Source organism: Ipomoea triloba, chromosome 2 (assembly GCF_003576645.1).
Source record: "Ipomoea triloba cultivar NCNSP0323 chromosome 2, ASM357664v1".
Classification (NCBI taxonomy): Eukaryota; Viridiplantae; Streptophyta; class Magnoliopsida; order Solanales; family Convolvulaceae; genus Ipomoea; species Ipomoea triloba.
Genome location: NC_044917.1, coordinates 2564715 through 2585913, shown reverse-complemented (window position 1 = coordinate 2585913; position 21199 = coordinate 2564715). Strand labels below are relative to the sequence as shown.

Sequence of the window (21199 nt, the reverse complement as noted above, 5' to 3'; positions counted from 1 at the left end):
TGATAATCTATAGCTACTATTTTCAAAATTTTCATTTTTGCATACGTGACCATAAAATTTTCAAATATTTATAAACATGAATGCATTGTGCATCAACTTGTATGATTATCCGGAACGTCACAAGATCGAATTCTCACTGATGGGGTATTGACTCTTTGAGATGCAACAGATGGAAAAATAATGTCTTATAATAGAGTCCATAGCACTAAATAAAAAAAAAAAGTAATTTATATGATTATTTATATTCAAAGTTCAGGGAGTGCAAAACAATGTTTTTTTAAAAAAAAAAACAAAATGTATTTCATGGCAATATATATAATAATTATTTATTAAAATCTGTACATAAATTTATGCATATAGAAACAAATAAAACTCCAATCCCTCTGGAAAGAATTGAGAGCATTACAGTCAAGAATTAATGTCAAAGAAACAGAAGATTTGTACAAGACTAGTTAAATAACTTACAAAAGCCATGAGAGGCACAAGTAAGACTTTTGGTATATAAACTGCCATGCAGCAGATCAAACAAAGAAATTTTAGTCAGCATCTTTGAACATGTATATTCTTCATTGAAACCATATAACGAAGAAAAAGTTAGAATAAAATAATTACGGTTGAAACACTACATGAACTACATTAATTGAACTAAACTCTAAACAGTATGAAAGAATATTTAACTATTTATGATGGGTGTAATGGAAAGTGATGGAAAGCTCCTCCAAAATGGTGGTTGGCCCATCCAAACTGGCTTCCATAAATGGGGATGAGCTCAAGAAATGATGTGTGCGCTCCACCGTTCATAACATGCAATGCTTTTTTATTCTCCACACGGTTTCGTACCAATGCTAGATTGATTGGACCCCCCAACCTTCATCTACTTGGCAGTTGGCATTTTCTTTCTAAGAGAATATAGCTATCATAATGTCCATCTTAACCATCTGTTAAGCATCATATCATTACACACTTTACTCATGCACCCTATTGGTTTCACGGCTACGAGGTAACTAGACTGCTGGACTAATACAACTGTAAAATAATTTAAAAAAGAAAACGAGAAGATAAATTGGCAGTATTACGTACGGGCAAGAGATTTAGATTCTGAATCCCTCTCAATGTGCCCCCAAAAGGGTATTAGGTTTCATTACATGAGAAAACACATTAGGTTTTATTATGTAATAAACATATCTAAATTGTCACCAAGGATAAAAAAAATTGTGAATTGTGATGCATTAGACTGTGTTTATGCTGGTGGATTAAAAGGTTTACACTTTTTACCAGCCTCTCAAACTGACAAATGTAATAGGCAGAGAAATCTAACATATGGGTTTAAATGGATTGTTTTTAATTGTTAAATATATTGTTATTATTATTGTTAAGCGGACGATTGCATCCTACTACCGAAACATGATACTAACTGTTACACAAATATAAATAAAATTTTAAAAAAATTATTACACCTATAACTTTAATCCTGGAAATTAGTATCAGAGCAAGTCACGGTACTTGATCCAGACAATTATTATATTATATTGTATTTTGGAGGTGAAATGATATTTGTTTGAAAAGAAGGGCAAAGAAAGGAAAAAGGATGATTAGCTCAAAGTATCCAAGAATGCTGATTTGATCTTCAAGAATGACTTTTTTGAGTCTCAGGAGATGATTTCTTTATTGTTGGGCATGAAGAGACATTTACATTTGAACTTACAATAATAATCATGCTTTGTTTAATTTATTTGAGGAACTTGTCATCCTGCCAAAAATTTCAAGACATAACTATGATTAATTACATTAAACAAAAGTTTATCCCAACCAAATCTTTGAAATTCAGTCCAGAAAAATATGGTATATTTTGCAGGCAAATACCCACTATTGTATTTGAAAATGTAATAATGTATGTATGACCAACTCACCATCCTAACAAGTCTAACAGATATATGATTATATTATACAAAGATACTACACACAGATACATACAAGTTGTACAGAAACTAATGGAACATATATTATATCTGTGGGGATTCTAGATGTCTGCAATAAGTCCACACATATATAAATATCTATATTGTGATGATCTATGACAGAATATGAAAATGCTTGGAACTGTAATGGAGGTCAATTACTGTAGGGTTGGATACCACTTCTCCTACTCCAACATGTGAGGCTGTCATGTATGTATGTATATATGCATTCAGATCCCTTCATCTTCTTGCTTTCATACACAAGCTAGGTTTCTCGAACCAGAAGCAAAAACATGGCAGATTTTGATCAGAGTCAACTAGATTAATCAAAGACTGTTGTGATGGATAATGGTTTATGCAATGGTTAGTTTAATCAGGATATGCTCGTATTAATTATGTAATGATCTTTGAAATGTGTACACAAGATATAGTAAGCAGAATGCGGCATTTAATAATGGTTGGGTCAGAAACTGTAGCAGAGCACAATGGAGACAAGTATACTTAATGAAATTAATAATCACAAGAATGGAATAAAAATGGAGACTTTATGTAGCAGGTGTCACTTGCCTTTTGACACAGTCTTAGAGGCTCCATACTCATCTCTTGCAAACTGCTTTTCTCACCTTACAATACCCATGGAGTGTGCACTGTAAGAAACTTCAGACCTGAAATTCACTATACCAGTAAAGAATTGATATCATGGTTAGGTTTAAGCAAGAAACTGAACTTCTAATCAGGGTTAAGTTTCTACAAATGCAAACAGATCATAATCGAGGTTATGCAAATGTCTAGTGTTCATTACAGGACAATTATACATTCTGCAGTGCTGAGAGTGAAGTTGACTATTAAGCATTTAAGAGGCTGAAGAGCAACTATGGTTAAGGCATAAATCACACTTTCTCATCCATCTTAAGTCATCAGTTCACCATCTTGGGGCCCATTCCTATCATATATTTAATGCTGTTGATAATTCAGTATTAAATACACTAGTGATTAAGTATTCCGGTTCTAAGTTTGTAACCAGACAAGCCAAAAAAGTCAATTCAGTTGCATTTTCATTTTACCATTTCTTCTCTCTGTTACAGTGTCGGACCAATGAATTATAGATTTGTAGTTGACCAGATATGGGTGAAGAGAATGTCCATAGAAGAAAAACAAAATTTATGAAGTAGAAATAAACCTGTTCAGAGCTTGGAAGAGTGGTCCTCAAAATAATGTTTAATTTAAATCTATCTTCACAAAATTCTTCTTTCTATGTACCCAAAAGAAAACTACAAGAAGGATGTTATTCTACAAATTTCTTGAGATGGCAATGAAGAAATAGATGCAACACACACATATCCACTTTATGCTTTATGCATGACATATTACACAGTTCATTGAACTAATTTAGAACACAGAACTTTCCTCTCCTAGGCAATAAGCATTATGTGGTTGCTTGTCACCTTTTGCATCTTTCTTTAGCTTCCATATTCACAAGTCAGTCAATAAAATTAGTACTGCAACAGAGTTGAGCAGTGACTTTTTGAAACTAGTTGAGCTCTGCACACAACTTCTCATCAAAATAATATTTAGTTGTACACTGAAAATTTCACAATAAAAAATTATTTTTTAAAAAAATACAGATGAACTCTCCATTTTCCTAGCTACAAAAATTTCATTTTGCAGTCTCTGAAGTCATCATATATTTATATATACACAACAGTTCCCATCAGAATATGTTTGAGAACATCTACTCCACTATTTGAATACACTGTCTTCTGTATCTGTCTCGATTAAATTCCACCACATAGCTTATGACAAGAGATGGGGTGGTGATGCTAATACACAATACTGTCATTCATCTCCTTGGAAGTACGTGATGAAAATTCAAATGAGTTTTCTTAAATTTCAGGAAAAATAAAAGAAACTTATATGTACCTAGGCTCCTTTCTCCCATTTATGTTAATCACCGAGTGTAGCCAACAAGCAGCATATCAAGTTCACCTTGCTTTGGAGATACTTTTTCTCCTCTTGATGAGTCCATACATTAAAGTGATATAGGTAGACTTTGGTATGAAAACACCCTTCTGAGTAAGTTCTCCAAAGATATGCATTGCATCCTTATATCTCCCTTGAGCACAAAGCTCATTAATCTCTTCTGACTGAGCAATAGAGCTCATGTCCTGTTCCACTGAAGACTCACCCCTGACGTCTTCTTCCCCCTTATTCATTCCAATGGACTCACTAGATGATATTCTCATCTCAATCATTTTTGAAGTGAACTCTTCTGCTTCCCTAACCCTTCCAACATTAGTAAGTGCTTCAACAATGGCATTGTAAGTGTAACTATCTGGCCCTAGTTTCTTCAATTCCATTTCAGCAGCAAGGCCTAGAGCATCCTCTAGCCTTCCATTCTTACATAAGGCTGTTATCAGTGTATTGTAGGTTACTGCATCAAGCTGTTTCCCTTTATCAATCCATGTATTGAAGAGATTAATGGCTTTTTCAATCATTCCTTCCCTGCAAAGTCCACGAAGAAGAATGTTGCATGTATAGATATCAGGTTTGAATGAATTCTCAACCATTTTGTTGTGAAATTGAAATGCTTTCCTAACATTCCCCTCCCAGCAGTATCCATGAATAATCGTGTTGTATGTTATCTCATCAGGAATTAACCCATTCTCCAAAAGTTCATTGAACTTAGTTATAGCTTGCTCAGTTTTGCCTGATTTACAGAGCCCTCCAATTAGAGAATTATATGTGACAATACTAGGAATGATCTCTTTCACTTTCATCTCACCCCAAAGCTTAAGAGCTCTGTCTACATTTCCATCCTTGAAGTAGCCAACAATTAGACTGCCATAGCTTACTTCATCAACAATATAGCCACGTTTAGTGGCACTAGTCAGCAACTCATAAGCCTTACTAAGATTCTTTTCCTGACAAAGTGTGTTCAGGACTGTGTTTAGTGTTACAGTCTCCATCTTCAATCCTTTTTCTCCAATTGTGTTGATTACTTTAAATGCCTCGGCAAGATTTCCCCTTTTAGAAAACCCACTAATCAAAGTATTGTATGAAACACAGTCAGGACAAAATCCATTCTCATCCATCTTCCGAACAGTATCGGTAGCATCATTCATCCTCCCTTCCTTGCAATACCATTTGATCAATATGTTATAAGTAACCTCATTAGGTCTCAAACCATTTTCACTCATTTCATCAAGTAAATTAAACGCCTCTGAACTCATTCCACTATCAAAACACCCATTCATCAATGTATTATAAGTCACCACATCAGGTAACAACTTCAAGCCTTTCATCTCATCCCGAAGCCTAAACGCCTCGTCAATCTTTCCTGCATTACAAAGCCCATTAATCAACATGTTATAGGTCCAAACATCAGGCAGGGTATTGCTTCGTGTCATCAGCTCAATAACCTGAGCAGCATCCTTCAACAACCCAATTCTACAATACCCACTCACCAAAATGTTGTAAGTGTTCTTATTAGGAAGAAGCCCCTTGTTCTTCATATTCAGTAGCAATTCGCGGATCTCTTTTAATCTACCCTTCTTGCTCAACCCGTCCAAAACAGTATTATAGCTTACATTATCCGGTCTGCACCCGAATTCCTCCATCTTATACAACAATTTAATAGCATCCTTAAACTTGTTCTTTAAACAATGCCCATTAATCAAAATGTTAAAACTCATAGTATTTGGAGCTAAACCAAGCTTAATTGCATCGTCCAGCAATTCTTTACAGAAATGTACAGAGTGAGCAGAAGGATACTTTACCAGCGCAATTAGGAGAGTGTTGAGAGTAAGCAGATTAGGGCGCAGACTATGACGCCTCATTTTTTTGAAAACCTGGAGAGCGAGGTGAGGGCGTCGGCAATGGCAATACGCGCCGATTGCAGTGTCCAATAGGGCCTTGGAGGGCTTCGGAAGCGGCGGAGATGGGCGGAGAAGGTGGCGGTGGAGCTCGTTCTTCGGTTGATCGGAAGGGATGAAGTTAACGAGGAGCGATTTGGCGTCGGAGAATTTCTTTCTGGAGAGGAGGGATAAGAGGAGATGGAGAAGCGATGGGAGAGGGTTAGCGGAGAAGGAGGGGACATTGGAGTGGGCCCATCGGAAGAAAGAGAGGAGAGTGTGAGGGGAAGAAGAGAGAGCTCCGGAGGAGAAGACGGAGTGGATTACCGGCGGCGTGAGGTGGGGAAGGTATGGAGTGAGGGAGTCATGGCGAAATAGCGGTTTGGAGGAGGAGGAGCCGAGTAGAGCGATGATTGTTTGAGTCAGTTGGGTAGGGTTTAATGGAGGTTTTGGGGAGATTGAGCTCATTGCTGTCTCTTCTCTGTTTTAGGGTTTCATCCCACTGAAGAAGAAGAAGAAGAAGAAGAAGAAGAAGGAACCAAAAATGCAGATACTTTTCTGTTGTTTCTGTAACTTCTGTGGGCTATTTTGTAACAATCATATAAAGACAGGTCACTTTAGTAAATACAAAAAATTCCAATATTAGAGTTCTATCCTTCTTTCTTCCCATTCAATTCATTTTCTTGAAACAATCTTGGAACTTCAATACATTTTGAAAGACATTTTGAATTACCAGCCCCACAACAAATAGGAATCATAGATGTCTTATATTGGGAGTCATTATTTAGAAAATAGAGAAACTCAATCCTTTTTACATTATTAGTAACCGGTCTAGTGCTACTAGGATACAAAATAGGACCAGTTTTCTTGATCAACTCTGCATGGGATATTTATTTGTTGAGCTCTGTCTATTCCGTTTGCCTATTTGGGCCAATCTTTACGACCCAAATCTCCATGTTGACGGGTCGGCCCAATGACCTCGAGATAACTCAACCGGTCAACTGGATATGCATATGACATATCCATCATTAATCTATGGATTGTAAAGATTGGAATTTTGATTTTTTTATTTTTTATTTTGGATCGGAAGGGGATCCCTAGTGTTGTAAAAACTCAACACCTCGCATCATGGAAGTGAGGTGTTGGCACACTCATTTCATCGTCAGTCATGGCCTATTAGACGCAACAAGGGGAAGCTCTACAGTCGATCCAACTATTGGAGCACTAGGTTGCTTGTTTCGTGAGGATGTCGGTTGCTTTATTTTGTTCTCGAAACATATGTCGAAGAGTCACTGTTTAATTTTTACTCGACTATTTCCTAGAGCTCTCAATGACACTCTTGATGGGGTGATGTTTTCCTTGAATTAGTTGAATCCAATCGGTAGCCATCTGCATGTCGCTCTGAATTTCCATTCTATTGATACCCCTATGTCACACCCATTTAAGGCCTTTGTTGATAGCCCAACATTCCACATAATCTGCATGGGGTGCTCTCATTTTGTACATGAAACCTCCCATCCAGGTACCATTGTTGTCTCAAAGAATACCTCCGTAGAACCCCCATGGTGAGGTTCCTATCATGATTGTCATCCATTTTGGTAGTAGAGTCAGGTCAGGTGCGAAGATTAATGTATAGTTTTTTTTTTTTTTTAAAGGTTTAATGTATAGTTAAATTATTAATTTCAGTAGTAAATTCAGATATGAGATTTTAGTTGAGGCAAAATATGACGGAGCGGGCCGCATTCATGCGTTGCAATCAACGTTTACCCAATCAAATACCCTTCAAGAATCCAGGGCCGTTCCAAATCTTTATTCCATTAATGCAATAGGATCATTGTAATCAGTTACAGAGTATATTTTCCTCATATTTCTTGAATATTCAAAATTTCCCTTCCTTCATCGCAAGGGCTTCTGCGTCTCTCAGTTGCGGATGATATTATTCTGCAAAAATGCAATTCGAAACGAAGAAGAAGAAGAAGAAGACGAGTTTCAGTTACAAAGTTGTGGGTGAAAATCTGAAGCTGATTGATATATCTTCAGAGGACGATTTCCTTATCGCTTCCCCTTTGTTTGATTCTCTTGAAGACCTTCGACTTTCAGGTTATTCATCCATGTGCATATATCATTGATTTTTTGGTTTCTTTTTGGATGATCGGAGATACCCAGTTTTCCAATTTATTGCTTTTCCAATAAATATATGACCTTTGCTAGAAAGTTTGGTGATTTATACTTTTATTGTGAATCATTTTGCAGTGACGTGGGATAATAGTAAGGAGAATGAGGGTTCCAAGGTTTCAGGCAATGGAACTTCTTCCAGGAGCAGTGCTGCAGAAGAACTGTTGCAGAGACAACAGAGCAAGCCTTCATCAATGGAGTCTGGAAGACCTAGTTACTTGAGAAAAAGTTTGGCTTGGGATAAGGCTTTCTTCACTAGTGCTGGTACAAATTAGCTATTCAATAGGGCAACTCAGCCAAATTGGTCAATCAGGCTAATGAGACTTGGTAACTACGACGTTACAAGTTTCGCTCTTTAGCGAGAACAGTCTATTCATCTTATTGATTTGAGCTTATTAGCTATGCACAACCTAAGTTGTTTACCTAGGCCTTTAGCGGGTCATTGAGATCACAATACTGATTTACCCTGATCACACCCTCAGATAATTGATTAGCAATTCAATAACACATTATACAACTATACAAGTTATTGTTGATTACTAACACTTTGGGCATTCACAGGAGTCTTAGATGCTGATGAATTATCACTCATAAGCAATGGAGCCTGTCAGCTGTCTGAAACTCAACAAGATGTCCGTGCAAGAAGACCAGAAGGCAGTTCAAATGATGATCATCTCTCTGTTAACAGCATTTTATCCTCCAAGGAAGATGGAATCAGTTCTGGGAATATGGTATGTCAGACTAATAATCGTGACTTTGGCATCTTTTTTTTTCTTGAAGATGAAAACTCTTGCTTTGGTTTTCAGATCAAGTCTGCAACAGCTTCCAAAAGGGATCCAATCAATATTCCAAGATTGGAGAGAACTAAAACCAAGATTAATGGAGAGTTCAGCTTGCAGTCGGTCAAGCCGCCTAAGGTATTGACGACAAAGATGAAAAATAATGTTTCTTCTGGGCACAGAAAAACAGGTTCAGTTGGGGGTTTCCATGCCAAAATGCAAGAACCGAAGACAGCTAGAACTGGTAAGAAGCTGCATTATCTGCAGAAGCTTTTGTTGTTAAATATATGCTTGAGTTAGTTTCTGGTTTTTTAAATGGTTTGAATTTGAATTCTTGAATTGACACAACTTTTACAGCACAAGCTTTGTTGGCTCCAAAGAAATCTGCTTCTGGGACTGGGAGTTCATGTAGTACAGTTCGATTTTCATCATCAACTCCAACAGTTTATTCGTCTGTTTCTTCCATACCCAAACGTGATTCGTCCACAAAAGCTTCTTCTTCTTCTTCAACCATTCTGAAAAACAAGTCAGGATCCAGAAAGACTAAACTCTGTACCTCTGTTTCAACCTCACTTGGAACCACACATCTGAAAAATCTCATCAGTTTCTCAATCCCAAACCAACCTCAATACAAATCTCCTCCTGCAAGCTCCACCAAGGCTGCAGTGGCAACATCTCCCATTCATGGCACTCCAACAGCTTCTAACTTGAGCAACCTGCAAACTCCACGCTTCATTTCTCAGGAAACAATATCCACACCGAGTCAACTCGGTGAACAAGCAGTATTATTGGGACCTGCTGCTTCTTCTGCAGCATCCTCTGGGAAACCTTCCAGTCTTCGTCTCCCATCTCCAAAGATTGGCTTCTTTGATGAGGTTCAAAACATTATTCTATTTCAACTAAAAAAATATAATGTTTTATTCCAATTAAAAAATCACTGTTCTATAACTAAAAGACTGATAGTTAATTGCACATTTATGTTTATATATTATGTGCTCAGAAACTTCAAATTTATTATGGTAAATATATTGCAGGTGGGGCCAAAAGCAAGTAGAGTGTTGAAGTTTGAAATAGGAAAGGCAAGCAAACGGTGTGCAGAAGAAGGCAAATCTGCAGGGAAAGCTCTGAAGCCTCAAGCAGCTAAAACTCCGGTCGGAACCGGTAAACTGAAGAATAATGTTTCAACTCCTCATCGTCAGCTCCGAAGCTGTGCATCTTTCAGGCTAGCGAGCAAACACGGCGGCATCCACTCTCCGGAGTGTGACCGTGAAATCTTCTGCAAGTCGAGGAAACTGGGCGCCGGGGAACACGAAAGGAGAAGCGTCGAGGTCGGAAGTGGCGCCGCCGTTAAATCAAGAAAGAAAAGGGCAGGAGAAGTTAGCGATTTAAGCAGGCGGTTGGAGCTCATTGATTTATGGGATGACCTGAAGATAGACTGTCAATGGCGGCAACCTCACGGTGAAAAATCTGCAGAATCTCCTTTCTGTTCAAGAACTCCCCTTGCAGATAAAACTCGTATCTGCAACGTGGAGACGAAGAAAACGGAGAAGCCTCTATCTTTCCCATCTTCACAAAGCACTGATAAAGAGAACATCTGAGCTCTCTGTGCAGTGGATTCATCACACAATTTTAATTAGTTATGTTTTTTAATTTGCTTTTGTTTGTGGATTTGGAATTCCAAACTCTTGCTCCAATTTCGATCATAGATTAATGAGACATACACAACAATTAACAATTATGGATCAACCAATTCAACGCAAAGAAAAGTGCAGTCTTGCTTTAATTTCATACTGGAGTAAATTTACAAAGAAAATAATGATCATTAATTACAATAATTCATCATCAAAGTTTAAGTAGCTAGCTAAGCTAGCCAACCAAGACATAAATAGCGTATATAATGCCGGGTATGTATCCCAAAATGGTTAGCAGCAAACAAATCCAGAACTCCACCTGCAAATCCCACATAACAAAACAACAACGTAAAACATCTCATCTCGATCGAGTCTGTTCATAACTACTTTTTCAATCTATGAAATTCGGAGTCGATATCAATTTTATTATTGACTAGAACTTATAACCTCACACATGAAGAAGTAAGTAATTTAGTTTGAATTGGACCAAAAGGTCTTTGACACTGTAGCCATATATATATGATTCAGTAAGAGAGAGAGAGAGTTACTCCACAGCCATAGCGAAGGAAGACACCAACTGGAGGAAGGAGAATTGCGAGTATGATTTCAACGAATGTTTCTGAACCCATTTCTCTTTCAATTCGATCAAACACTATCTTGAATTGGAATATAATCTTAGACTACCATATCCCTTATCAACTGGGGCTGTATATTAATAGTGGCAGTGGCAAGGGCGATGTGCCAGGTGTGCAGGAGGGAAGACGACACGTGAAGGAGTTAAAACACGTGGCACTCCCACCAGACATGTAATATAATGTGTCCCTGTCATTGTCAATCATCATCCTTCAACATAACAGGCTGCAGCGAGCCCATCTGGCCTGCTTTTGAGATCACCAAATCTCTTTTCGGCCCAAAATTTCAATTTAAAAAAAAGAAAAAAAAGGACACATTATTATTGTAAGATGCCTTGAATGATACGAATTGAAGTAAACGGTACATATTCCGTAATGTTTACGATGATAGGATGCAAGTGGCACAGAGACTAAAAACAAGCGTACTAGGGTTTGATGGCACATGGTTTTGGTGCATGCATGAATGCCTTCCATCAGTTTTTGCTCCAATCCCCGACACAATCTCGCTTCCACCCTGCTCCATTCCTGCCACCTTTCATTTCTCCATCCCAAACCTTTTCCAAAAATAAAAATAAAAATACTACTTGAATTCCCAGGTTCTACCCCTACTTTTAGTTACCGTTTCCAGTTGATATAGTATCATTTAGAAATGGGTAATGCTTTAATTGCACCATCGAATTAATACTGTGTACGTATTTGATATATATAGTAGTGTACGTAGTAATGAGATGATTCATTTTTGTTAATTATTTTTTAACTGATTGATTTCAAGACAAGTTAATTAATTAAATACAATGATGTAAAATGGTGCGTGACAAATTAAAAAAACTTGTTGAATTGATACCAATGGCATGATAGATGTTGTCAAGCTAAGGGTTGTGCCAGTTGTGAGTGTCTGATTAATGTTGTCATTCTGAGGGTTGTGCTAGTTGTGGATGTCTGATTGTTTAATTTTGGGGTTCTATCTTACTACTTATTGATCAAATTAAAGAAAACAAAGCTATATGCAATTAAAATTTAGACCCGAGCCATGAAAAGCATGCATGATTTTAACTGTTTTAGGTTACATTACAATATAAAATCCCAGATTTATGCCAGCATGCAGCTCAACAAGCTGAGCTACCGCTACGTACAAGGTTAGACGACAATGAAGAGAATGAATGAATCTAATTAGCGGCTGCCTATTCATCATAAGAATCTTTTTTTTTTTCTCCCATAAAAAAAAAATTAAAACAATAAAAAAGAAAAAAAATAAAATAAAATGGGAAATCAGAAGAGCCACTGCAGATCTGATAATAATGTTGTTCTGAGCAGCCATCATCATCCTCTTCTTCCTTCTTTTTTTTTGTGTTATTTGCACTTTGATCCTCCTTCCATACCTAATTTCCCTTAACCACCCTCTTCAGAGCTTCTCCATTCCCAACAACTGTACCTATTCCACAGCCAAGCAAACTGTATAGTGTACTATATATCAGATTATCATGTCGCAGTTTATTTTGCAAGAAAATTAATCAAAACAAATTCTACCATGTCGGTCCAATTAGTAGTAATATAAATGAATGGATCATAGATTAAAATTAATTAAATCAACTTGCATGTAAATAAATTAATAATCTGTTTATCCACTCAATGCCCACGTGGTGGTGTTCTAGTGGTCCACTACTTCTTAATCATGATTGATCTTTATTTAAAATAATAAATAATTAAATTTTTACCCAGATTTTACAGTTGGCAGATGAGATTATTACTTATCAGATCCCAACCCCATGTGAGGCTGTGATTTCATGTTTCCTGCGGTCAAAGGTAGGTTTGACTGTCCGGAAAACACGTTTACTGGTGTACTAGGTTAGGAATTACTCACTAGGTTAAGGATATGGGCAAATTATTCCATGAAATATGTCTAACTTCCGTCTACCTTGCACTATAGATCCTGTTTCAAAAATAATTTTTAAATTTTCAAAAAAAAACTATTAATTACAAATACAGAATGTGTTAATAATGCAATATGAACATGACGCATGGTATAACAATTGCAAGGATATGTACCTGCTGCGGTCGGGGCGATTGATGTGGGCTTTGATACGAGGGCCGGAACAGTGGGAACTGGGCCCGGAGTTGTCGGAGAGTACAAATGGGCCGGCAGGCCCAATGTCTGTGTCTGATGGTGAATTTGGTAGAAAGGGTACACTGGCACCAACGTGTTTGCACCCATCATGGCCTGGCCGGGGTGATAAAAATGCCCGTTCATGTAGGCCCCGCCGCCGTAGCTCACCTTCTACGCGCCACCGCAACCAAGAAAATTTTTAGAAAAATTATTATCACTTTTAGCTCCGGACTATCAATTCATTAGACTAGACTATACTTACGTGATTATAAGTCATGTCTGTGGCAACGTATGTCGGAGGGTACCTATGAAATATGAAAAGAAAGGGAATAAAGTTTAGGGCCTACTGATGATAAAGCAGCATATATATGGACCATGAAAATCAGTGCGGAGATCCGGGGGCATACCCGTAAATTGGAACGGCTTGGCGGTGGTTCTGAGGGTGGAATGGCGGAGGAGCAGCGATGCCGGCGGCCGGAGGAGGTGGCGGCGGTGCTCCGGCGGGATAGTACCACTGCACGTGATTTACGGGCGCTGTCGAGGCTCCCCTCGGTCCAACATTGGGCCCTTCACGATTTGTATTATATATTTATATTATATTCGCTTTTTTACCGGAAAAGTTATTTTGGACAAACATAAGAAAGAAAATAATAATACCTTGTGGCGGTGGAGGGGTGGTGGAGGAATGCGGCGGCCGGGGGCGGCGCGCGCCAAGCGAAGCAAGATTGCAGTTGGCTCTCCGGCCGTGGATCATCGGCGTTGCGTCCTCGCAAGCCTTCTTCGCTGCCTCAGCATCTTTAAAAGTCACCTTTTTGACATTTTTCAATAATAATAATAATAATAATATTAGATGAACAGATACTACAATATAATAGAGTTAGTAATACTAAAAAAAAATGGCAGGCTTACAAAACCGTAGCCTTTAGATCTGCCGGTGAGCTTGTTGGAGATGATAACAGCCTCCAAAATCTCTCCAAACTTCTCAAAGTGCTCTCTCATGGCCTCCTTAGGTGTCTCCCACGCCAACCCTCCCACGAACACCTTCGTCAACGTCGTGTCACCCAAGTTATTATTCTGCCCGGCCACGACGGTGCTGTTAAGGTTGCTCATTGTCATCTCCGATAACCCAATCCACAATCTATCTCTATATATGTATCTATAACCTCGCTCTCTGCAAACCTTAATTAAAATAGAATAGAATAGGAGAGAGAGAGAGAGAGAGAGAGAGTCAACAAGGGGATTGAGAGGAAATGGCGAGAGATTACATATATAAACAGGGAGATGGATGGAAGTAGTGGGGAGGGAGGTAGTGTGAGTGTACTGGAATGGAATAATATAATATAATGAAAAAAAAAACAGATGGACAGAAGAGCAAGACAGTTGGACATTGTGTGTTGAGGCCATCAAGAATTCAACATGCTTTCTTTTTCATCCATCTCCTCCTACCTGCCTTTAATTGCAAGCTCTCTCTCTATCATACTGCACCATATACATTGGTTATTGCAATATTATTATTACAATTGTGTATTTGGCAAATAGTTGTTAGTATATTTGGTTAGCGAATTTGACTAGTTGATGTTACTAGCTAATTGTATAAAGATGTTTAGTAAATTAGTTGATAGATGATTACATGTAAAATGACCTTTAAAGATAGAATTTATTTTTCTCAAAAAGTCATATCGAAAAAGCTAAAGATACTATGATGAACATTTTTTTTAATTTTAGCGTTTTTGAGTAATAATCTGTTACAAAAAGCTTATTAACTCAATACTCATATTGATTGTTATTTAATCAAGTCAAACAACTAGTAGTGATGAAATTAGTTGATAAGGTAACTATATCACCAAATGTTGCTAATATCTATTTTAACAATTTTTTCACGTCGATAATATCGAGTACCATCTCTATACCAAGTTACCAAATATTACAAATATATATCTCAAAAACGGTAAGTAAATTGGTGGAACATGACTCTATTCTTACCCCTAGAATTAAATGTTTTTTATATAATTTGTGAACTATTATATATGCGTACTCTTTGATAGTTGTTGTTGAATGTACATGTTGAAGGGCTTGTACTTTCCAAACAATTATTGTATCTTTGATGTTTAATTTCATGTTGTACTTGTATATTTAATTTATAAATATTAGAAAAAAAAACAGTTGTTTCATATGTACCACCTAGTATTAGATAGATGATAGATCTATATATATGTACTTAAAAGTGGTATTAAACGTGCCTAGATCTGTATGGAGATGATTCATGATTGTGTACTGCTTGCATATTTTTGCAACAAAAGTACGTGGATTGGCGCTGTAATTAGTACTTTTTCTCTTTGGAAAATAAAATCTGCACTAATGACGGACCATAATTATTAGCAACTGCCAACTGTGTATTATAAAGTTTCCTAGTTACTTCTACACCAAAATAATGATAATGATATTGATATCAGCCTATATATTAGCACATCTAGATTGGTATGCGAGAAATTTTAGATTTTTCCTTAAACAAGTCGAGTCCAGATAAGAAAGAAATAATTATAATGGTTTGAATTTGAATTTGATGAAATTTAAAAATTTAGAGTCGAACTCATGATGTTAATTGATTGAGTAAAATTTGAGAGCGGAATTCTGATTTTTTTTTTCTCCCTGGCCTCGTCTTGCAATTGGCCATCCAAAGCTTTGTACGCAGCGAAACGGTCAAAGTCAGACTTCAGTATACTATCAGATTTCTGTGCTTCTTCCGCTTTCATCACGTGGCCCCACTCATAGCCTTCGTGGCAACTTTCTGCTTAAAGGGACCCACCCTTAGCCTGCATGGCAGTGAAAAGCCAACTATATATATGTATATAAAACAATCTTGCCCATTACGGTACATGGGCCGTATGAATGCCCCTTCTAGCCCAATCAATCTGGGCTGATCCAAAATGGCAAATTATACCGTGCACCACGTTGCACATAGCAATATGCACCACGTACCTAAACGACGTCGTTTTGAGCATTGTAAATTAATCGTCCGTTTTTTGGAAATCACGTTATCCGTTTCAGCCGGTCTCTGTATTTATATTAATATTATGTGTATTCCAGGCAATCATTTTGTGTATTCTAGGAACCGTTCTGTGTATTCTAGGCAACTGTTATGCGTATTCATGTTAGTAACACATGTTGTGATGCGTTTGTGCATTCGAATGTTTAGGAGGATGAGTTCTGTGTATTTTGTGTCAATATTCTGTGTATTATGGGCAAACATTCTGTGTATTCTAGGCAAACGTTCTGTGTATTCTATATAATGATTATGTGTATTATAGATAATGAATTCCCTGGAGTCATCCGTGTAACATCTGTGTATTTTGTGTCAATATTCTGTGTATTCAAGGCAAACACTCTGTGTATTATAGGCAAACGTTCTGTGTATTCTAGATAATGAATATGTGTATTATATATAATGAATTCCTAATGTCGTTCGCGTCCGCGTCCACTAACACTAAAACGACGTCGTTTTACGTACGTGGTACACATTGCTATGTGCATCGTGGTGCAGGGTATAACGATTGATCCAAAATCTTCTAAAGAAAATGCTTCTTTATAGACAGTTTCTATATTTTCTCTATCTGTTGCAGCTTAAACAGTCAATATTCCACCACTAGAGTTGGATTTAGTGACCTTCCCTCAAAGAGAATCACAGACGTGCCATCTAAGTACAAAGCGTTTGGACACGTCTTTAAAAGATTTCTTTCAGCCACACACCCAATAAAAAGAAAAAAAAAAAAAAGTCTGAGTGGTTTATGTGTTTGGTTGAATGGAGATTGACTGACGCCTTTGAAAGGGGTTATCTCTTGCCTAACTGGAAATTCCTTTTTCTTCATCCTTCTTAGTTGGCATATAATCTTTTATTTCTATTATTACAATATATTGCCATTATTGCATATAATATTATAAAATATTTTAATTTTGAGAAAAAAAAGTGAATATAAATTATTTATTTTTGGTTTTTTAATTTTTAATTTGGATGGGGGAGGGGAATTTGATGGGTGTAAGCTGGCAAAGCTCGTGCAGGCAAGAAATGATGGAATCACGTCACGTCGTGGGGAATAAATTAAAACGGAAGGGTCATTTTGGGAATAAGAAATAGAAGATGATGTCACACTTTTCGAATGATCACAAGTCACGTGCCCCTGACGTGTTGCCATTGTTGGACAAGTGAACATCACGTGCATAATGCATGTTCCCCTATGACAATGTGACATGAGGGCACTACCTTCATAGTTGCCTGTCTTTTATGTTGTCTTCGTAACAACAAAATCATCATTTTACACTAAAAATATTCTCAATTCATTAACCGGAAATATGGGCCACGATTCTTCAGCCCACTAATGGTGATTCTGCAAGTATGGGCCAGGATACATGTAGAAATATGGGCCTTTGACAGATTGTGATCCAGGCAATGTTTGAGTTCTAAGCCCAAGAGCTGGTCTGGCTTTGTGAGGAGGGAAATGATACTTGTCTGAGTTGTCTCTCGCTTATGTGGGATAATAGATTCAATCTCTCAATTGCACAGTGAGGCACAATGAGTCAACAGTTGTATTGTTCATAGCTACTTTAGCACAGCACGAAGTATTAACTGGGACACTGGATGCCACTAGACCACAAGATCTTTGGCAACAACCTGCTTATTTATTTGTTAATTTATGTTGTTAAAAATTTTAAATTTTTGTATAGGTTAGGAATTGAACTGGCCAAGTAATCCGAGTTTATCCTCTCCACTTTTCACACTCAGGGCTAGGATTTGTTAGAATGTTATAATTTCTCAAACTATTCAACTACATATGCTCGGTGGTTAGTTGTGTACATAGATGGATGAATATAGAAGAGGAGTACTTGAGCAATCAAAAAAAAAAAAAACCACTCGGCCGAGTTCAGCGCCCAACTCAACCGCCTAGGGTCGGTTACTCAGTTGGCCAACTAAAAGTCGACTAGGGCTGAAATCGCCTTGGCTTAGGGACGCCTAACGCCTAGGCGACCGCCTAGGCCGATTTTTACAACACTATTAATTACCATGAATTAACCGATCACACCATGAGTTATAAAAAGAAATATACTTATAGTGCCACATCAGATTTTTTTTTATTAATTAAATACAAAAAGAACGCATCAATTGTACTTCTATAATTAAGGAATCAAATGGGTTGTTTTGCATTATAAAAATAATTTCAATTTAAACTATTTGAGATTAAAATCAAAATTCAAAGGCTAAAAATAAAATAATTTGACTATATAAATTGAAATTATTTTTTTGAGAAAAAAATAATTTCAATTTATATAGTCAAATTATTTTATTTTTAGCCTTTGAATTTTGATTTTAATCTCAAATAGTTTAATCGCCTAATTTCGTCACAACCGACAAATGCTTTCATATAGTTTTTTTTTATTTATATCAGGAAGGAGTCGACCCAAAGTAGTTCAATGCAGTTTCTAGCTATTATGAACATAGCGCCAACAAGGGAGACCAGCAGCCTCATCATCTAAAAACCCTCTGATCTCTTGGGGTGGATCCTTTAGAATGAGGATTCCTCTGTTGATTCCATGAGCCATTGCAGCTAACTTGTCAGCAATGCTATTTTGTTCACGTGGAACCCAAGCCACTTTCCATACTTCAATTTTGAACAATTCCTTCTTGCATGCAGTCAGAATGTTATGCGTAGCCGTGCTTGACATGGTGTCCTTATTCATGAACTCCACTCACCATGAGACGGGTCGGGTCTGGTCGGGTCAGGATACAAATGTAACACTTATATGCACAAATGTCATACTTATATGCTCAAATGTAATACTAATCAGGAATAATTTTTTTTTTACTTATTAGGGTAAATGTAATACTTTTAAGGGAAAATACAATACTTTAACATTTCGATTTAAAAGTATTACATTTTTCCTCTAAAGTATTATATTTGCCCTTATAAGTGAGAGGCACTTGTCAACATTACTTATTATGAAAAATGTATTACTTTTTCTCTTATAAGTAACAAAAATTGTATTTTTGATTAGTGTTATATTTTAGCATATAAGTGTGAGATTTGCACATATAAGTATGACATTTGCATGGTGATTTAACCCGACCCGACCCGTCTCACGAATAAAGATCCGTGAGACGGTCTCACACAAGTGTGACCCGTTTTAATTTGGTCATAAATATACCTTAAAAATCTAATATTAGTAACTCATTGACAAATTTGTCCATTATGTTGTATTTTATAATTAGTGATATAAGTTTAAAACTTCAATTCATACGAGATGTTTAAGATTATATTAATTTTACTCCACACAATTAAAAGTATTTTATTGCTATTCCAAATGGTAAACCTAAGGAAGGAAAACCATGAGTACGTAAAAATAACTATTCTTTTTTACTAAAGTTGTTAAGATACTCTTAATGAAGACATGTTGTTTGCATATTATAATTATATTAGGAAAAATATTTTTTTTTTAAATTGCTGTTTGTTACAGTTTTTAAATTTATCTATCAAAGAAAATTATGGTTCACAACAATAAAAATTAAATTTATCAATGAAAGAAATTAAAAGATAAATCAATAAAATACGTAGCCATAAGTATTAAATCCCTAGGTATTTCATCTACTGTGGGCAATAAAATCCAGAAAATACCTACCACTTTAGTTAGGGATTTAATACATATAGCTTAAATATTAAAGAATTTTCTTGTTATATGCGTGTGTGTGAAAAATCTACAAATGTTATTGATATATCTACATACATAGTTCGAAGCTAAAGTAATTCCCTACGAATTTCATAAATATACCTACGTATCTACTTAGATATAAAGATAATAATTAATTAAATACCTACAATTTTCATTATATAGTTAAACCTGTTTTTGTTACGTAATAATAATGCATTAGTATGTAACTATACTCTTTTTGTTTTTGTTTTTTAAATTTGAAACAATTGTATTTAGGATATATTCATGTTAATTAATTATTTATTTTAATTATTTTTATGATTTGATCGATATAATCTGTTTTTTGGTAAGTTTGAAAGTATTATAAGGAAAATATTAAATACATAATCCTGGATGGCTTTCATTTATACCCATACCATTTTGGCTTATGTTATTAAGATTCGATTAAATTATATAATGCAATTAACTAACTATGGGTAATTAGGCATGATTTTTATACAAAAATGTCATGATTTCAATTCTTGTCAAAACTTTCTTTGTTGAGTCCATCACATAAGGTGTTCCTAGAACGATTTACCTCCCTTTGTGTGATTTGTGACCTATTACATATATAGGAGTGAAGTTTAGCTAGTAAACATTCTCAATAATAACTACATACATACAAATTTCTCTTGTAACAAAATAATAATAATAATAATAATAATAACAACAACAACAACAACAACTATTGACTAAAAGGAACAAATCATTTTTTATTAATTATTGGGACAAAATAAATAAGAATGAACATTTCAAAGCATACAATTTCTCAATAAACTTCCCAAACTTATGATCCTTATTTACCCATGCCCTTCCCAATTAATCCCATATCCCATTGTACAAAGAAAATAAACAAAGAAAGAAAAATTAATTCAATTACTAAAATGTGTATTATATTATAAGTAATATACGTCTCATTATTAATATACTCGACGTATACTACGCTCCGTTATTCAAATCATTAATACCTAACGGATGACTCAGTCTTTTCTCGTTCATCAAGACTATTTTTCTCATTTAATTTAATTTAATTTTTTGAAATGTAATAATATATCCCGCCAACTCCAAGAAGCAGAATTGGCAAGTGCAGTGAGCAATTTGAACAAAATTAACCGTTACATTTTAGTATTTTCCAATAAAAGAAAAACACCTAATCAGAAAAGACACAAAAGATTTACTATATCTAGTCGCATAATCTAATTGCATCCCTTATGAAGAATTTCTTGAATCCTAAAATCCTCAATAGCCACCTACCAACAGCCACCTTCCATCACACCCCTATATAAAACCATGGTTTATATCACTCTGAAATATACAGAAATTATAAGAAATAT

At 36.1% G+C, this 21199-nt stretch overlaps 3 protein-coding genes across 6 annotated transcripts; 1 reads left to right on the top strand and 2 right to left on the bottom strand.

Annotated features, from left to right (window-relative positions):
• Positions 1–1845: 1845 nt before the first annotated feature.
• Positions 1846–6379, bottom strand: LOC116010332 (pentatricopeptide repeat-containing protein At2g16880). Of its 2 annotated transcripts, none has more exons than XM_031249692.1 (2): positions 3879–6379; positions 1846–2633 (listed from the first exon to the last, which is right to left on the bottom strand). In XM_031249692.1, exon 1 carries the CDS (start codon positions 6275–6277, stop codon positions 3941–3943), a length of 2337 nt encoding a protein of 778 aa, XP_031105552.1. In that variant the 5' UTR covers positions 6278–6379; the 3' UTR covers positions 1846–2633; positions 3879–3940. The 2 variants fall into 2 exon arrangements, with proteins under 2 accessions (XP_031105552.1, XP_031105553.1); XM_031249693.1 differs by having other exon boundaries at positions 1846–2623.
• Positions 6380–6597: 218 nt separating this feature from the next.
• Positions 6598–10582, top strand: LOC116011207 (chitinase-like protein PB1E7.04c). Of its 2 annotated transcripts, none has more exons than XM_031250738.1 (7): positions 6598–7374; positions 7716–7909; positions 8063–8248; positions 8546–8715; positions 8791–9007; positions 9121–9638; positions 9798–10582. In XM_031250738.1, exons 2-7 carry the CDS (start codon positions 7759–7761, stop codon positions 10359–10361), a joined length of 1806 nt encoding a protein of 601 aa, XP_031106598.1. In that variant the 5' UTR covers positions 6598–7374; positions 7716–7758; the 3' UTR covers positions 10362–10582. The 2 variants fall into 2 exon arrangements, with proteins under 2 accessions (XP_031106598.1, XP_031106597.1); XM_031250737.1 differs by having other exon boundaries at positions 6598–7420; positions 7734–7909.
• Positions 10583–12042: 1460 nt separating this feature from the next.
• On the bottom strand, positions 12043–14527 carry LOC116011209 (probable RNA-binding protein ARP1). 2 transcript variants are annotated; one of them, XM_031250740.1, is made up of 6 exons: positions 14040–14527; positions 13788–13938; positions 13538–13697; positions 13393–13435; positions 13073–13301; positions 12043–12458 (listed from the first exon to the last, which is right to left on the bottom strand). In XM_031250740.1, exons 1-6 carry the CDS (start codon positions 14244–14246, stop codon positions 12406–12408), a joined length of 843 nt encoding a protein of 280 aa, XP_031106600.1. In that variant the 5' UTR covers positions 14247–14527; the 3' UTR covers positions 12043–12405. The 2 variants fall into 2 exon arrangements, with proteins under 2 accessions (XP_031106600.1, XP_031106601.1); XM_031250741.1 differs by having other exon boundaries at positions 12058–12478; positions 14040–14524.
• Between the last annotated feature and the right edge of the window lie 6672 nt (positions 14528–21199).